At 42.6% G+C, this 18,547-nt stretch overlaps 1 protein-coding gene across 2 annotated transcripts in view; it reads left to right on the forward strand.

The window, feature by feature from the left end:
- Window positions 1-18,547, forward strand: part of LOC127646088 (netrin-1-like) — a 184,872-nt gene that overhangs the window by 144,669 nt on the left and 21,656 nt on the right. Inside the window, exons 3-4 of one of the 2 annotated variants that reach the window (XM_052129546.1) lie at window positions 12,907-13,056; window positions 15,410-15,463. In XM_052129546.1, the coding sequence (XP_051985506.1) occupies window positions 12,907-13,056; window positions 15,410-15,463 (204 nt within the window). The remainder of the gene's footprint in view (window positions 1-12,906; window positions 13,057-15,409; window positions 15,464-18,547) is intronic. The other variant, XM_052129547.1, reaches the window with a different exon arrangement.

An 18,547-nucleotide genomic window follows, 5' to 3' on the forward strand; every position in this document is an offset into this window, starting at 1 on the left:
AATTGTTCCGTCTGTCTGAACAGGGCAGAACGTTCCAAATATACTCTGAGCGCCCTGACCGGGCAGAGTAAATTAGCGTCGCTTTAGTCTGCTGGGGACGATAAGCTGCCAGAGATATCACCTGTGCTCTGAAGGGTGTGGAGAGCACTTTAGGAATATACCCGTGCTTTGGCCTAAGGACAACTCTGCAGTCGTTAGGTCCAAATTCCAGGCAAGCAGCGCTTGATGACAGTGCGTGCAGGTTGCCCACTCTCTTGACTGAAGCGAGCACCAGCAAGAGCGCAGTTTTGCTGTTTAAGGTGCATGGTTCGGAGAGGTTCTAACGGGGCACTCTTGAGTGCGTCCAGGACCGTGGCCAGGTCCCAGATCGGCACCGAGGGGGGGCGAGGAGGGTTCATCCTCCTAGCGCCTCTTAGGAAACGAATGATTAGATCGTTTTTCCCTAATGAATGTCCTTTATCAGGATTGTGCAACGCCGCTATGGCAGCCACATAGACTTTGAGCGTGGAGGGTGTGCGGCCCGCCTCCAGCAGCTCTTGCAAAAAGGCGAGTACACTTGGTATCTCACACGGTTTGGGGTTCAAGCTCTTGGTATCACACCAGTCACTGAACACTTTTCACTTTTGGGCATTTAAGCGCCTCGTAGAGGGTGCTCGCGCCTGTGATGGTTCTCAAAACTCCACTGGGGAGGTTCTCGGGAACCCGTTGAGGGGCCATGCATGGAGGGCCCTCCATAGAGTGCAGGGAGCGCAACCTAAGTCCACCCTGGCGATTTATATACGAAACTACCGTCATGTTGTCCGTTCGAACCAGGACATGTTCGTTTTTCAGGTATGGAGCAGGGCTCTGAGAGCCAAGGCGACCGCCTTCATTTCCAGACAGTTTATATGTAGGCGCTTTTCCGGGTTTGACCAAAAGCCGGAGACAGGCCTGCCCTCGTAAAGGGCCCCCCATCCTATTTTGGAGGCATCTGTCGTGATCATTTTTCTCTGCATGTTCACGCCCAGACTCACGCCGGGTTGATACCAGTTGATGGCTTTCCAGGGCGTCAGGGCTTTTATACAGCCATGATTCGCTCTGATCAAAAAGTGGCCCGAGCGCCACGCGTGAGTGGGGACACGGCTCTTGAGCCAGCGCTGGAGAGGACGCATGTGCAACAATCCTAGCTGGAGTACAGCTGATGCCGAGGCCATGAGACCGAGCATTCTTTGAAATCGTTTGACAGTGTTTGTAACTGTGGGAATGCGCACTTTAGTGTGGACACGTGACCCCTTAGTAACACAGGCAGAAAATGTGCTAACACTGAGCTTACAGCTCTCAGAGCCCATTATATAGCCTGGCTATGCTAATTTCGGCGGGCTCTGAGCGCGCGAACGCGAGGCGCGCGCCCATTGGTCGCGCGTTCAGAGTCGTCCCGTCATTGGTTCGAGCAGTTGCCGCAGCACAGCCAATGACTGAGCTGCCTCGCTCATTACTGTCTGCTGTGCAGCTGCAATGCGTTTTACATAAAGACTTCAATATTTCTCGAGAAACGGAGTTTTCCCATAGCGTAAGCTACTTACGCAATAGGAGAGACCTCTCGATAGGGAACTAATATTTCCCAAAATGCAGTCTTTATTTCAACATTTTAACAGCAACACACAGAAGCAAACTTGTCAGCATCTGCATAAAACAAGAGAGGACAGAATGTGGACACAGAGAAAAAGTGTGTGTGTGTGTGTGTGTGTGTGTGTGTGTGTTTTATAATGTGTATGCTTGCACACTTCTGTCCTGAACTTTAAAAGTAACTGGCTCTCAACACTGACCTTTTACCAGTGAGCATGAGTCCTGCATTACTAAAAAGTCTCTCACAGGCTGCAGATGCTGTGTTTACTTTGAGAGTAATGTTTTTTTTTTTTTAGAGATAACTTCTTCACTTGTGGAAAGGAATGCAACATGTCCATACCTCCAATTGACAGACATGAAAGGTACCTATCCAGCTCTCCTTCTTGTGAGACTACTGTCTTCAATGATGCAAAGAAGTCATCTTCATCTGATTGGCTGCTGCTGAAAGAGAGGACATCAGTGTCCATGTTGGCATCTTTTATGTAGTCAAGCCCTGTGCAGAGAAAGATTTAAACACTTTAAGCCTGTATGTTCCTATATATCTACTGTATATTCCTACACCAGATTTTAAGAGATTTTGTAACTCTTGTTAAACTGTAACTCACCACTAATAAAACACAAAAAGAGGGAACCAATCTCAACTCAAGGTCAAGTAAATGACTTTTGAATTGACAGACATATATGCAATACCAGCTTAAAAGATGCTTTCATCTGTTGTCCAGGAGGTTCTGAATTTTGAAAGTAGTATAGATGCAGCAATCATCTCCATTATACATTTCATGACCTCTCCAAAACATTTCTGGATGCCATGTTTTAGGGCCTCAAGGAGGGGTTGACAGACTTTACAGCTTGTATCAAGCCTCTGCAGCTTGTCCAGTAGTTGCTAAAGAGTTGGAAGCAGAAAACCCATGTGGACTGACGATTCCCTTTGGAGTTTGCTGAGCGCCATGGCAACAGGCTTCATTACAGCAATGTACTCAGTCAAAAATACAATTTCAGCTGGATACAGCCTGCACCATAAAAATTTTAAATGCTAATAATAATTGACTAAAAACATCTACAGATTTCACACAACATTCTAAAATAACTCAATAACAATATTTAAAAAACCTCCCCAGGTCTTGTAACTTACACTTTTATCTTTAATGCTGAGCAAACGTTTCGGATAGCTTGTTCTCCTTGTTCCCTCTGGATGCGCACCACCCTTTCTACAGCAAGGAACAGTGAGTTCCGGCAGGTCTGATTGGGACGCAGGAAATGGAAGTGCAGCGTAGCAGCTGTACATCATCACTTCATTAGCGGGGTAATTCCTAGCCAATCGCATGTAAGCCATTGCTTTATAAGTCTGCTCACAATCTATCACACTGCTGTTTCAGTGTGCTAAAACACAGGCAACTAGACGCGCTTCAACTTCTCCAGGCCACATATAACCAGTGCACAGCACTTCTCCGGAAGCCCGCCTTCCCTTTCCAACGACGTCGTCACTTCATCTCAACTTCTGCCAACATCAAACCCATGGGGAATAAACAACCAGCAATCCCGGATCTTCACCCATATCTCATTCACTCAGGAGATCTCTCTCAATTGCATTGCACGACCCGGCGCGGAAGGAGCGCGCACAATCTCAAAAAAATAAAATAAATTAAGTTTTGGACTTTGAGATGGGCTCATTCTGTTTAGAAGACTTCATATATAAGATAATATACAGTTTTACAACAGGAATGCTGCTCAGCTTGCATAGTCTGTCGAAGAACGACGAAGTGTAATTCTTCCAGGCGAGATCTCACGTAAACATGGAGAACATATCAAGATTTATAATTACGTACAAAAGTGCTACTGGACGTTATAGAATGAACTCTGTCACGGACAATTGACCCAAGCAGGCTGAACTGGATTCATCTGGCGATCGCTATTTCATAATAAGGTATGAAGTCCCGTTTTTGATATTGCATGTTGTCATCCGCACTTCGGGCACAAATAAACAAATTGCTGTTTCTGGAGGACTGCTGTCATGCAACAGAGATCGGATATCAACGTCGAACACTTAGACCTTCGAAAAGACGTATAATCTGTTATCATTAATCGCATATTCATGCATGCATATATCAGAATGCAAATATATTAAACATAAGCAGAGTGACTTCACTCCCGAGTGCAAACAAATACGTATCAACGGGTTAATATAGCCTTCACCAAGCCTTGTGAAAGAATTTACTTCGTTCAGTACAACATTCGATGAGGTTACCAGAGCGCCTCCAAGGGTGCATTTACGCGACCCATAAAACGCAGCATTTTCTTACTCCAGACGTACTTCCATGTTCTCATCGCTAGTACCACCGTTGCGGCGCGCCTCTGACACCTAGCAGTAGGCTCCGCACCGCTTCCCCTATTCATCAGATTATCTACCATCAGCGTAAGGAATTTCGCTATGATCAGGTCATACAGCGAGTAATTCCCATCTCATGGCATACTTCCATTTTATTATCATTCAGGCATCATCAAAGAGCAGAAATTCATTGGCATGTCTTCACAAAACATTCACTCATCGTGGTCAGACCACTACAGCAACAACTAATCAGAACCAATATGATCGACAGCGTAAATGCCGGAATTCAGCCATACATGTTTAGGTGTGTGTGTATCTGGTCTCCGAAATATGTCAGAGACAATGGTAACTCGGCACATCAGCCGTCGAATCAGCTATCAAGCACATTCGGAAGGAGATTTGCAAATATTCACAAAATATAAAGTGCGATACTGCATCTTCAGGTCGTAAAGGTGGGACATGAAAGCCGGAACTGATCCATGCTCGAGAATCACATTCTTGAAGATCCCGATTCATATCAACACACATTCACAAAGCAGTCTCATGCAAGATGATTTGCACAAACATGCACACATTCTTGTATGTTTTGGGGCACACCACCTTCAAAAACTAAACTGCCCAATGCATCTTCAGGGCTCTATGCCGGGAGTACATGAAGACTCATGTTCCTTTTACAGCCAACAACTAAACTCTCATGAAGCTGAGACATTATTCTTCTCACCGTATTTGCTCCAGCTCGAGGAATAAGAGGGAGGAGAGCGAGTGAGAGAGAGAGAGAGAGAGAAAAAATAAAAAAATCACCCACAACGAGCCACGTCTCTAGAATTCTAGACATCACACACATACTCTAACCATGCAAGCTTCCCCCCTATAGAAACATGACAGGATCAGGTCTATTTTCACATCGTTCCCTGGTCAGTTTGGGTCTCCTAACGCAATCTCCAGCCCCATCAGGCCACCTCAATTTTGCGATGCTTATCAATCCTCAAGGCCACTCCGCCGTTTTTTACGCCTCCTCACACTAGCTCATTCCATAGACAGCCTCTCCTACCCACCAATCGATGATGGCTGGCGAGAATCTCCGGATGACACGCCTCTATTTCTCGGACATGGCTCCCTCCATAGGATTCAGGGGTTGCCGTCTAGGACCATGGTTCACAGGGGAATGGCCAGAATTATACTTTTTTCAATATAGCTTCCTACGCTCCAGACGCTCTTTTCGTAAGTAACCCCATTGCTAGATATTTCATAGTTGAATGTATTTAACAAATGTTCTCGATCTACAATCCCAGTCTCGATGCGGCTCAGCGGAGGGAAGAAATGACACCGAGACCCAAGCTTCAAATCCTTCCTCGCCATTCGTACAGCACTTCATCATACGGTCCAGCAGACAACCTGCCCCTCTACCCTCCATTGAAATTGTTCTTTACCCTATATGGGGTAAAATATTTGTTTGAGTTCAGAAATAGGAAATACATTCACAGAACCACTGCAGCCTCGTTCCGCGATGACACAGCAAGCTACATCTACAAAAGAAGTTTAAAATAGGCCTTTCTTATTCCACACCCATCATCACGGCCAGCGTCATATGGGTTCCCTCCAGAAACTCAAACGCATCGTAGTCATGCGACAATTCCGCAGTCGTAACTACAATCAATAAAGTCTGGCCCTCCTCGAACCATCATGTCCCCTATGAGACGTCTGACATGGCAGAGCATTTTCTGTAACTTCATCATCCCAGCCAGACACATTCCCGGGTTTTTCAACGTAGTCTCTGACCCCCTCCCTCGCTTCGCAGGAGTTCCACAGACCAGCTCGACGGGCACCCTTCAAGGTATACTGGAATCTACTATGAAGATGCTCAGCCGCTGCTCTCCCCAATCGTACCTGAAATAGTCAACTTGACCCAAATCATCAAACAAGCTCAACTCCCCATCAGCCATAAGTTCTCATGCATATCTGGTGGTGGTTGGTGGCTCTTCCCCAGCTCATCCTTACCTACACAATGATTCAATTCAAGCAAGCCCACCGTTCGCAAGGACAGCACATAACTATGTCCCCCCCTCCCCCTCGCCAGACTTCCATAATCTCAAGCACAGTTCCTTCGCATAGGGATTGCTCAAACCAGCCGCCCTCGCCGGAAACTTGCACCATAACGAGATGGCTTTCAACAAGGTATGGCACGACAACATCGCCATTATCGTATGGCATTATGTATGCGTTCACTCTGGCAAAGATAACCATCAAAAAACTTTCCCTCGTCGGAGGGTTTTCATATCAAATGTTTTCTTTCAACAAAGGGATTGCACGCAACGTCGCCATAACTGTATGGCTTTACGCATGTTGCTCACCTTTCGGCAAAGATACCACAAACAACTTTTCCCTCATCGGAGGGTTTTCATATCAATATTGTTTTCTTTCAACGAAGGGACTGCACGCAGCGTTGCCATTATCGTATGGCTTTACACACGATGCACACCTTCGGCAAAGATACCTCAAACAACTCTTCCCTCGTCGGAGGGTTTTCATATCAAATGTCTTTCAACGAAGGGACTGCACGCAACGTTGCCATTATCGTATGGCTTTACACACGTTGCCCACCTTCGGCAAAGATACCCCAAACAACTTTCCCTCGTCGGAGGGTTTTCATATCAGATGTCTTTCAACGAAGGGACTGCACGCAACGTTTCCATTATCTTATGGCTTTATACACGTTGCCCACCTTCGGCAAAGATACCCCAAACAACTTTCCCTCGCCGGAGGGTTTTCATATCAAATGTCGTCCTTCAACAAAGATACTGCACAGCAACGCCGGCCTAACATAGGGCTGCATACCACGCTGCTCGCCTTAGGCAGATTCTGCACAACCAGGGGCCTCAACGGAGAGCCCAAAAACACACCAAAAAAAAAAAAAAACTTCCCATTTCAAAGGCTTCACACAACCATACCAGTGATATCACAAATTTCATGTAAATTCTGATGCTGACATCTCTATTTTTCTTCTCCAGAATGAATGCCCAACACAAGACCCGGTTCCTACCAAACAGGATCATCTTTTTGGGGGTAGTATACTACTTTCTCTCTTTTTGGGGGTAGGCTCCTCGCCCCTGCCTCCTATCTCCGGCAGGATATGACGGTTCCGGGCACAACTTCCTCGGACCGCCGGACGGGGCCTATGCCAAAGAGAGAGACATTACTTTCTGTTTTACATTTATCAAATAAATGGCATCTTAAACTTCACTCAAGCCTGCGTGTCTTCCCGATAGAACTGCAATTTACACTCACATTGCACAGTTTCAAAAGCCATGGTTGACCTGCTAATTTTATTCCACAGCACACTGCATTTTGCAAATGCTGAACGTTACAGTCTCTTGTACGTATCACTTCCAGCTTCTGCTGCAGCGGCATCAACAGTAGAAATACGATTGTTTAGATGGCATTCACACTTTTGATGTCTGGGAAGTTGGCATTCCAGGCCATTGTCCTCCTCAAAAATAGCTGACATGTCTTGGTACTCCACCTTCAAGTCACTTTCGTCAGATTCATCATCAAGGGTAGAGTCTCCCTCCTCCTGTTCATCCAGGAGGTCTTCTTGTTTCTCCTCCCCAAATACCCGAAAGGCTTTCAAAATGATTGAGCCACTATCTGTAGTTGTCCATCTTTTGTCTAATCTGGTACTCTGAATGTATTTCTTCCAATGCTGCAGTGAGGACATCGAATGTCTTTAATATGTCTGCAAGCAAAGGCTGCTGAACATCTTTTTGTCTATTCAGTGGCAGGTGAAACCCCAAGTGCACTGCGGTTGCAAGGTCTCTATAATTTTCTATAAATTACAGAAAATGGCTGGTTGCCTTCACAGACAAAATTGGCAAACTGTTTATCAACTGTTGCCTGCAACACTTTTGGGACAGAGGAGGAAAAGGCTTCCACAATATTTGAATTCTTCATTTGATTAGGAGGGTCTACAAATGAGGTTGATCCTCGCTTCCTGGACTCAATTAGCTCTGTATAAGTCTTCAACTTGATCGGGTGTACTATCTGATGAGTTATACAGTATATTAGGTTGATAATAAATTATCATTCAAATTGAAATGGTGTTTCTGTAGCTGTAGATGCTTTGCATTCTCAACAGTGAGAAAAAAGATTAGAGAAAGGTTTAAGCTACTTGTGTTTTTCTTTGATAGATGGGTAATAGCTGACTGCATTGAGCTAAAAACCTGTCCCTGGGTAAGGGTTGGGAATCGTAAGGAATTTAACGATTCCGGTTCTAATTCCTTCTAATGATTATGGTTCTGATTCCTTCTAACAATTCTTTGAGTAATTTTGTGTGCTAAATAATTTTTTGATATAATTAATGTACTGTCCTCAGCAGCCTTTTGCCAAATGATGAGATTGTTTCAGATTTATACAGAGCAGACACAACCAATCGGATAGGCATAAATAAAATGCAATAATTGTGAATAATTGTGTTTTTTATGCTGTTTATCCAGTAGGTCGCAGTGCCGCTTAAATGCGCTGAAGAAAATACTGTCAGATTATTTTAGTACAGTGGTTCCACCCGATTGGCAGAAAAATGCTCGAATCATACAATTCTTGTATTTATTCATTTTTCAGTGGAACCGGTTCTGCGATTCTCAACCCTACCTCAGGTTTTATGTCACTGACTGAAATCCCTGAGCAATGTGGATTTTCATGACAGAATGATAGCTTTCTAGTTATCTATCCAGCGCTGAAGGCTCCACTGGTTATGCATTTCCCTTATAAATACACTTTATTCTTATTTTATGTAGTAAATTTTTAATGCCTTATCACCATCAAAAACTATTTTTACTTCATATAAAATACCATCATGTTTGATCTCAAAACATTTGAAGCTTGTTTCTGAATAATGGACTATCAACCTTTAATGCATAAAAAGAAAAAGAAATGATTTCAATGTGTTAAATTTATATTAAAATTAGGTCAAAGAGCCTGTAGTTACAAATGACCATGAGGCAACTTAACGCAACGTGTTATCTTAGGTTGGCGCTTTAATTCTTGCTGATAGGTCAACTTGTTTTGGGGCACAGAGCAGACATCACATTGTATAACTGTTTGTTTTCACTCCTTGGAGTGAAAAAAGTGTTTGTATATGAGGCCATGGGTGATGTGCCTCTGTCGACACAGTCACTTTATCTCCCATTTCGGCCATTACCTTCCAGATGTTCTGAGCCCGCTAAAAGAGCTGTTGTTTTCACATTGGATCGCAGCACCTTGTGTTGCCAGATCTTGCAAGAGAAACAAGTGATCTGGTCAGCAATTATGCCCAAATTTGCTTATAATAAGCGAACATGACATCACTGAGTGAAACATAGGTGATAGAAACAAAATTTGAAAACTACACATTCTTTAACATAAAATAAACTTTTACGAGAGGAACGCCATTGCATGTAAAGTTGTAAAAGCAGTTTCCCTTCTGTCACTCACTCGATGTTGTTTCGATTGTAGTGACACAAGGAGTCTCTTCTAAGAGCCTTCTGTACCTCTGAACTTGAGAAAATGCCAATACCAAGTTGGCAAACAGAATGTGCATGCCCCGCTCCTGGACATACGTGTATAAAGGGGAGCGGGGAAACGAATGTCAGCCAGATTTTTTCTTTGGAGCCAAATGGTTGTGTGATCAGCGAGCTGTGTTTCATGACTGCTTCACCCACCTCTGCAAGAGAGCTTTCTGTTGGATCTGACGGCGCATTCCAGCGGCTTTCTCCTCTCTGCACGCTGTGCAGACAGCGATTCTCTCCTAAGTTTTTTCTCAGCACCCAAGCTTCGGGACGCGTTTTTGCCTCCCGACGCACTATTACCTGCTCCCCCCAGCTGCGAGGCCCCAGCCGGTATGTCCAAAATGATCGTCACGTTAGTTCCCCTCGCACAGAGTTTAGACGCATGGCTTGCGCTTCCCAGTCCATCGCGATGGCTAGCCAGGACCATTCAGTTCGCCAGGCTCCCACCTCGTTTCAGTGGTGTCCGCTCCACTCCGATGATGAAAAACGCCACCACTTTACGAGCAGAGATTGGCACTCTGCTACTCAAGGACGTGATACCAAGTCAGTGCTCGCGTGCCTCACTTGCTTCAAGCCAGGCACAGCGGTTCCTCTCAAACGGTTCCAGAGGCTCCTGGGGCATATGGCATCCTCGGCCGCGGTCGCGGTACTCGGGTTGATGCATATGAGACCGTGCCAGCACATGCTTCAGGCTCAAGTCCCGAGATGGGCATGGTGCCTGTGCACATACCGTGTGTTTATCACCCCTTCCTGCCATCAGACTTTCAATCCTTGGACACACCTCTGTTTTCTGCGGACAGGAGTCCCCCTACAGCAGGTGTCCAGACGTGATGTGGTCACAACAGATGCCTCTCAACTGGGTTGAGGCGGCGTGTGCTACGGGCACGCATCTGCTGGCTCCTAGACAGGGCCCCGCCTGCATTGGCACATAAACTGCCTTGAGTTGTTGGCTGTACTCCTTGCCCTGCAGAGGTTTCTCCTGCTGATTCGGGCAAGCACATCTTGATCCGTTCAGACAGCACTGCCACGATAGTGTACATAAATCGCCAAGTCCCGTCACATGTCACAACTCACCCACCATCTCCTCCTTTGGAGTCAGCTGCAACTCAGTTCGCAGCTCGCCACTCATAACACAAAAGCGGACACGCTGTCATGACAGGTCTCGCTCAGCGGAGAGTGGAGGCCAGCTGAGTTGGGGCCGCTTCGGCAGGGCACAGATAGATCTCTTTGTCTTCCAAGACAACTCCCACTGCCTGCTCTGGTACTCAGAGGCCCCTCTCGGCACAGATGCGCTGGCACAGAGCTGGCCCCGGGGGCTGTGCAAGTACCCATTTCCCCCAGTGAGCCTTCTTGAACTGGTGCTGTGCAAGGTCAGGGAGGATGAGGAACAGGTTACTTTGGTGGCTCCTTATTGGCCCACCCGGACCTGGGTCTCAGATCTCACGCTCCTCACGACAGCATCTCCCTGCAAAATCCCCTGAAGAAGGACCTTCTTTCTCTGGGACGGGGCACCCTCTGGCACCTGTGCCCAGACCTCTGGAATCTCCATGTCTGGCCCCTGGATGGGATGTGGAAGACTTAAGCGGTCTACCACCTGCAGTCGTAGGTACGATCAACCATGCCAGAGCTCCCTCTACCAGGCAGCTTTACGCCCTCAAGTGGCGTCTGTTTGCAAATTGGTGTTCTTCCAGATCTGAAGACCCGCAAAGATGCACAGTTCGTCAGTGCTTTCATTCCTGCAGGAGAGGCTGGAGGGGAGGCTGTTCCCCTCCACCTTGAAGGTGTATGTCGCTGCTATCGCAGCCCACCACGACACAGTAGACGGCAAGTACCTTGATAAGCACGACTTGATTATCAGGTTCCTTAGAGGCGCCAGGCGGTTGAACCCTTCCCGGCCAAGCCTGTTCCCCTCCTGGGATCTCTCAGTGGTTCTCTCAGTGGTCCTCTCAGGCCTTCAGAGACCCCCCTTCGAGCCGCTTGATTCAGTCGAGCTCAAAGCCCTCTCCTTGAAGACGGCCCTCCTGATCGTGCCCGCTTCCATCAAGAAGGTTGGGGACCCGACATTCGCTCCCCCGCTCCCCTTTATACCCGTATGTCCGGGGCCGGGGCAAATTCTGTCTGCCAACTTGACATTGGTCTTTTCTTTAGTTCAGAGGTACACGAGGCTTTCAGAAGAGACACCCTGTGTCACTACGATTGACACAACGTCTCGTTCCTTCCATCGGGGAACGGAGGTTACAACAGTAACCATGATCCATCCATCCATCCATCGTCAACCGCTTATCCTGTGTACAGGGTCGCGGGGGGCTGGAGCCTATCCCAGCTAACATTGGGCGAAAGGCGGGGGACACCCTGGACAGGTCGCCAGTCCATCGCAGGGAGTAACCATGATGATTTTTTCAATTAAAAATTAACTTGCGTTAGAGTAAAAAGTACCCACTTTTAAGCCTTCTTTAAAAGTAAATTTTTCCCCAAAAGTTACTCAAGTAAATGTAATGGAGTAAATGTAGCACTTTCTACCCACCTCTGGTGACAAACTACAAGAGACAGACATGCAGGGAGTGGCTGTCTCTCTGCCCAGTTCTGACATTGGGCTGTACCTTGACCTTACTGGTGTTAAACACAGGCTTAAAAGAAATAAAGTTTAAGCTAAAATATCTGGGCTTCATTTATGGTGTAAACCAATTGACTGAGTGTCACTTCTTAATCATTGGTGGGGAAAATATTGAGTAACACATGTAACCACCCACAGTAGGAAATTAAGAGACAAAAACTGACTTGAAAGGAGCTTTGACACAAAGGCAATACAATCTGTTCACATGGTTTAAGAAGTGGAAAGAGACGTTGAGCCATATGTTAGAGTAAGACCTCCCAGGAGGAAAGAAATGTGACAGACATTATTGGCACAAGTGCAAGAATGCATATGTTAAAGAAAGTTTTTTTTTATTGTAAGATTTGTCAAAGACAAATGTATAAAATAATACAATATAAAATGATATAAATAATTATATATATAAAGTTTAAACAATATAAAATATAAATACATTCAAAATGAATATATTGTTAGAAATAGAAGTTTAAAGTGACTTTACATAGTGAGGTGTAATGTGTTCATGACTTGAGTTCACTGCCTTTTGAGGTAAGGTTAGAAATATTCAACATCATATTCAGGCTTGATGTTGAATTTGTGTATTTTGTATATGTGCATGCTCTTGTTGTGTCACCAGACAACACTGTCACCATTACATGAATCGGTCACCACTTTCATGCAGTCACACAACTGCTTGGTCAAACTTCACCCTCCATTTCCCCAAACTTGGGCTCTTAAAGCTATTTTTTGTTGTTTATCTGTGCTTTTTTATGTATGTTTTGTATGTATGTATGTGCTTTTCCCCACACGTGTGTTCTTTACCTCTTTTCTTCTGTTCCTCGCAGCCTGTGATTGCCATCCTGTGGGGGCCGCGGGCAAAACCTGTAACCAAACCACAGGCCAATGCCCCTGTAAAGACGGTGTGACGGGTATCATGTGCAACCGTTGTGCTAAAGGCTACCAGCAGAGCCGATCACCCATTGCCCCCTGCATAAGTATGTGGATCACTCAATGACAAGATCTCTTTTTTACCATTTAAATCCCCAAGGAGCCATTATGCACTTATGTTTCTGACCATAGAATGCAATGAAATAGTGAGCTCAAAGTCTTCAAAAGGACTGTAGGAACCATTTCTTATGGAGAAACATGAAAATATTTGAAACCATGTCTTTGTCATTGCACAGGATTATCACCTGGCATTCGTTACATTCTGTTTTCTTTTCTTCGTGGCCCAAATCGTTGAGACAATTCTTAAGATATCTGCACAAAAACAAAATTATAATAATAATAAATACTTGGAGTAATAATTGGAGAAAACATATTTACCAACACAGGACTTGTTTGCATTTTAAAATCAAACAGATTAGTTGGTGCTTTTGTCAATGAAACAATGCTTTGATATTGAGCAAAGCACTTAGGGAAAGAAGGAATAATGCTGGAGAAATTTTTTGCAAGAATCTCAGTGGAATAAATTATATCTATAAACCTTTTGGATTCCTATATTCCTATTTTCTGGGCAAGTCACAAGTGAGGATGTGTGAAACTTGGAAAGATGGAAATCCTGATAATTTAATTGAAATATTTAGTTTCTCTCATAATTGTGAAATAATCTGTTTTTATTTTAATAGCCCATATTAATTTAAGCAGTATTTAAATCCATGCCAAGCTCAGTTTAACAAGAGGAAGTCTTGGCTATGCATACCATCATGTCTTTTCATTCTAAAGATCATAAATCAATACAATGAAACAATTTGAACAGGCTAGTAATATAATCTAGCATTACACTCATTCCCATGTTACCCAATCAGAAACCAAGATGTTTAGAGCTGACATAGAAAGTAAGACAACTTGGAGAAAATGGAAATCATCGTGTCGTCTTGCCAAAGATCCAAGACAAAAGTTACTTTCTTTAATGAACTATAGTTCAGTTCACTTCTTAAGGACTACAATATCATATCGTTTTTGTCCAAAGCATCGATTAAATTATTGTGGTTTTTTTTTTTAATGATGAATTTAAGATTTGAGATATGAAAGGTTATCCTGAATGAGTTACTTTACAGATCGATATCATTACTTAAGTCTTGTTTACTGGCAAAAGCACCTTGATCCATAAAGCAACAAAAACATATTTTGGCTCTGTGCATTTCTCATGATCACAGTTCAACATGAGTATAAAAGCCTTAACAGATGATGAAGATCATTGGTGGAATTTGTTTTCTTTTCTTTTTTTATCAGAAGACTTGATTCTTTCTTCATTAAAAAATCTCTTTTTGCATGCATGTCCACTAGCTCCACAGAGCTATTCTTTTATCAACTTCTTCATATTTCTCTTAGTATGCTTGAGCTGTTTTAGTCCACTTGTTTAGTCCTCCTGGCATTAACTCCTGTTTCCTCTTTTATATTTATGTTTAGATAAAGCAAAAGGCTACTTTTTTACCACTTTTATGAATTCAATCACTTTGATGAAAAGGTATTTGCTAACACATAACTTTATTAAGTTTAAACTTCCATCTATTAATGAAAGGCCAATGGAAGGAGGAATGAAAGAATCAAGTCTTGGACATGTATCCCTCTGTTTTTAGAACAGCAATAGAGGAATATAACAGGAGCTGTTTTAGGTCCTTGTATGAAGTGATGCATTCTATACCTAAAACTTCAAAACAGACTGCTGGTGTTTTTCTTAAATACAACCTGTTGGCTTGGGGTTTTCTAAAATAAAACATGTTCCTCTTGAATGTTTCAAATATATGACAGCGTTTGATGCAATGCTAAAGTAAAAATATAATCTAACATTTTGCGATGAAAGCCATAACATTAGAAGCTTTTATATATTTTTAGAATAATCTCGTAAAAGGACTTTACAGGAATAAAGTCATAAAGTTTTGATAATAAATTAATTACAAGATTAAACTATTTTGCGAATAAGGTCAAAATTACGAGAATAAAGGCATACATTAGGTGATTAAAGGTGTAATTTTGGCAACCAGTGGTTGACTCAAAGGGATGGTTACATCTCATTATGCTATAGTTTTATTCTCTTAACATTACGAATCTAATCTAACTTTGACTTTGACTGAAAATATTACTAATTTACTTTCACAATGTTATGAATTTATTCTCATAAAAAGCCTATTATGGGGCTATTTTAAAAAGTTTATGACTTAATATAATTTTTTTATTTTAACATGGCACTGAAATGCAGGCACACAAATAAGAATCACAATTGTATATCTGAATTCTGAAGAGAATTGTGAAATTATCTTCTTTAAATTCAGTTTTTGTGCTTTTGATTAAATTGATCCTCATAATTTTTTTTCTTCACTAACTGTGCTCTCTTTTTCTAAACAGAAATTCCCATTGCTCCACCAACCACAACTGCAAGCAGCACAGAGGGGCCTGCAGGTTTGTTAAATTAACTGATCTTAGCCTAAAATGAGTACAGTGGAAGATCTTTTATGTGAAAGCCCTGACACAATTCTAATATTGGCCATAAACCACAGGAGATCCATATTATCCCAAAGTCAGATTGCATCTCACTGTCCAAAACAAGTGGATTTGTAAAAACTATTTTGCTTCCCTTTTGCCATAATTGCCATAGAGATTTGTAAATTTAAAACAAAATGTTAATCTTTAAGTGCCTCATAGTGGGGAGCTGATTCAGTGATGCTTGAGGACTTGTTCTTTTTTATTTGTTGATTTTATAATTTACTCACTTTCGAACCTGAACTGGAATTTGTTTTACAGTAACTCATCACGCAGGAGGACTTTTTTTGGGACATCCCTTTTCACAGTTATGTCCCGTGACATGTTCACTTTGGACACAGATGTTTTATAAATAAGTAAAAAAAGTAAGCAGAACATCAGACAACTTCCATGTCTGCTAAACCATTCCGTTCCTCATTAGACAGTAAAACACATCCTGCAAGTAAACAATCTCTTTTCAAAAATGTCTTGCAATTATAGGTGTATCCTGATCAGATGTTTAATTTCCCAAGTTTTCTTCTCGGAGCCATCAACTTTTTTCTTTTTTCTTTAATTTGACATTTTTGACATTGTAAAATAACATGTTTTGGTTTTGACCGTATGGAAAAGTTTTTGTTGAAGAAATTTTCGTCATTCTCACGGACAGAGGAATTCTTGCGTGCAAAAGATCTTTACAGCTGTTGGTTGATCGTTGCAGACCTCTAATGACAGGCCAGATTGACAGCAGAGCTGCTCTTTCTCTCTCTCTCTCAAGGAGCACATCTTTTCCTCTCTGAGAAATTTTCTCTGTCCCCACATTTTTCCTCTACCATCTTTTTATTCTTATTATTTTTATATTTCTTGCTTCTTTGTCTTAAAATACCCACTCACACTCTTTATACCATCTGAAATATGATGGCTAGGTTTGCCTCTTGCAAAATGTCAGAGCTGCTTTGTGAAACCTGTCATTCCTTAATGGACTATCAATGTTTTAGCATAGAGGGTGTTATGACCCATGCAAAATAAACAAATAGGCAAGACTGGGAGAGAGGAATTACCCATTTACCACAATGTGTTTCCATTTATCATGGCCTGACCCTAAAACACATGGCAACATGTGTGTTAAACTAAAAAATGCTGGATAGCTACATTGTGGGTCTATTTTGGCATTTATGCAGAGAAGAAACATATTTGACTTTTTCTTAACAATTGTTTAAAAAAGAATCGTTATTTTCACTTTCATGGTGAAATGAATTAAATGCAGGGCTGTTAACTCCACCTCCAGATTTTCAGAATTGATGGAATCAAGTTTTAAGAATACAAAGTAAAATCATACAATAAACAATGCAATATAAAGCATGCTTCACACGTTTTATGATTGGTAATATAAATATCAAAATGTCATGTTGCGTCCCTGATTGGAATTGATTCTGAGTTGTCTTTAGATTTCCAACGCCTGGGAATCAGATTGATTTTGGAATTGACTCCCAGCCAAAATTATATGATTAGGGCAGACAACTAAATAAATGTAACGTTTCCAATCTTTTAGAAAATTTGTTGAATTTTTGTTTTTGCCTTCCACTTAAATTACCAATTGAATTTGGATAATTTATGCATATAATATAGGGAGAAAGAGTGTATATTTCAGGGGCTGTGACTGCTCACAATTTCTCTTTTTCAATGTTTTTAATCACCTGTTGCCTTCACTATTTGCACCCCTAATGAAATACTAACATAAAATATAGGAGTATCACTGCAGCATGTTTATTGTGTTTATTTAGAGTCCCACAGACACACTACAACAACCCCTACCCCTAAACCTAACCCAAACCTTCCCTTAAAAAAATCTCCATGGTTTTACTACAGGAACCATAGTTTCACCATGGTATTTTGTAGTAAATTAAACATGGTTACTATATTAACAACACATTACTGTAGTAACACCATGGTGAATTGCATTCAAACTTAAAATATTAAAACAAAAATCATGGTCACTACAATATTACTATAGTAAAGCCATGGTTAATTTTACCTGGATCAAACCTTTCTCTCAACTCTCCTGACCTTCACCATGAGCAAATCACTGCTAGGAAATTTTTTTATTTTTATTTAGTTATTATAAGAACTATTAAAGGAAATATTAAGAGTGGAAATAGGAAGCAGGATGGGAAAAAGTGGGTCAAAAGGCGGATTAGAATCAGGGTCATCCATATGGACAAAAAAGCATTTCCACACTGTCATTACACACCACGCCATTGCAGTGACACTAGGGATGCTGTTTGTCTTCAATTTCTGTTTTTCCACCAGAATATTGGAGTTCAAATAGCCACACGTTGTGGCAGGTGCTATTTACACCCAGTGCAAATAGTCCCTCTAAAAGTTTCTAAAAGTACAAATATTCCATTTAGTTGTTCATGTAATATGGACATAATTAGCTAATTAAAAACAGCAAAACAGTGTTTAAAACAGTAATAGATAGACAGGGTTGGGTAGTAACGGAATACATGTAACGGGATTATGTATTTAAAATGTAAAATATAAGTGTAAGGCTTCTCACAGGAAGGAGGACAGGAAGCAGGTCTTCAGTACAAGGTAAGCCTTTAATTCCCTTTGTTTTTATACCACAATACACACAACATAATACAAGCGCACTGAGTTGGCTTGTCGTCTCCCGGACTGGAGGCTCTGTGTCTGCTTTTATGCCGCTCTCCTCGTGCTCACTGGAATTAGAGACAGGTGTTAGGCATAATTTAGCTCAGGTGTAAGCGCCCTTACCGCTTTCCTCTCCCGGACGGGCGCTTGAACACGCCCCTGCTGCCACATACCCCCACCGCCCGACTCAGGCCGGGGCACCATCCGGCCTGTCTACCACTCCCCCCCCATTTCTGGAGAGAAAGTCAGCGACAGCCATCTGCACCCCCGGTCTGTGGACCACCTTGAATTTAAAGGGCTGGAGAGCCAGGTACCAACGGGTGATCCGGGCGTTAGTATCTTTCATGCGGTGGAGCCACTGGAGTGGGGCGT

This window comes from Xyrauchen texanus, chromosome 7, assembly GCF_025860055.1.
Source record: "Xyrauchen texanus isolate HMW12.3.18 chromosome 7, RBS_HiC_50CHRs, whole genome shotgun sequence".
In the NCBI taxonomy this organism is placed as follows: Eukaryota; Metazoa; Chordata; class Actinopteri; order Cypriniformes; family Catostomidae; genus Xyrauchen; species Xyrauchen texanus.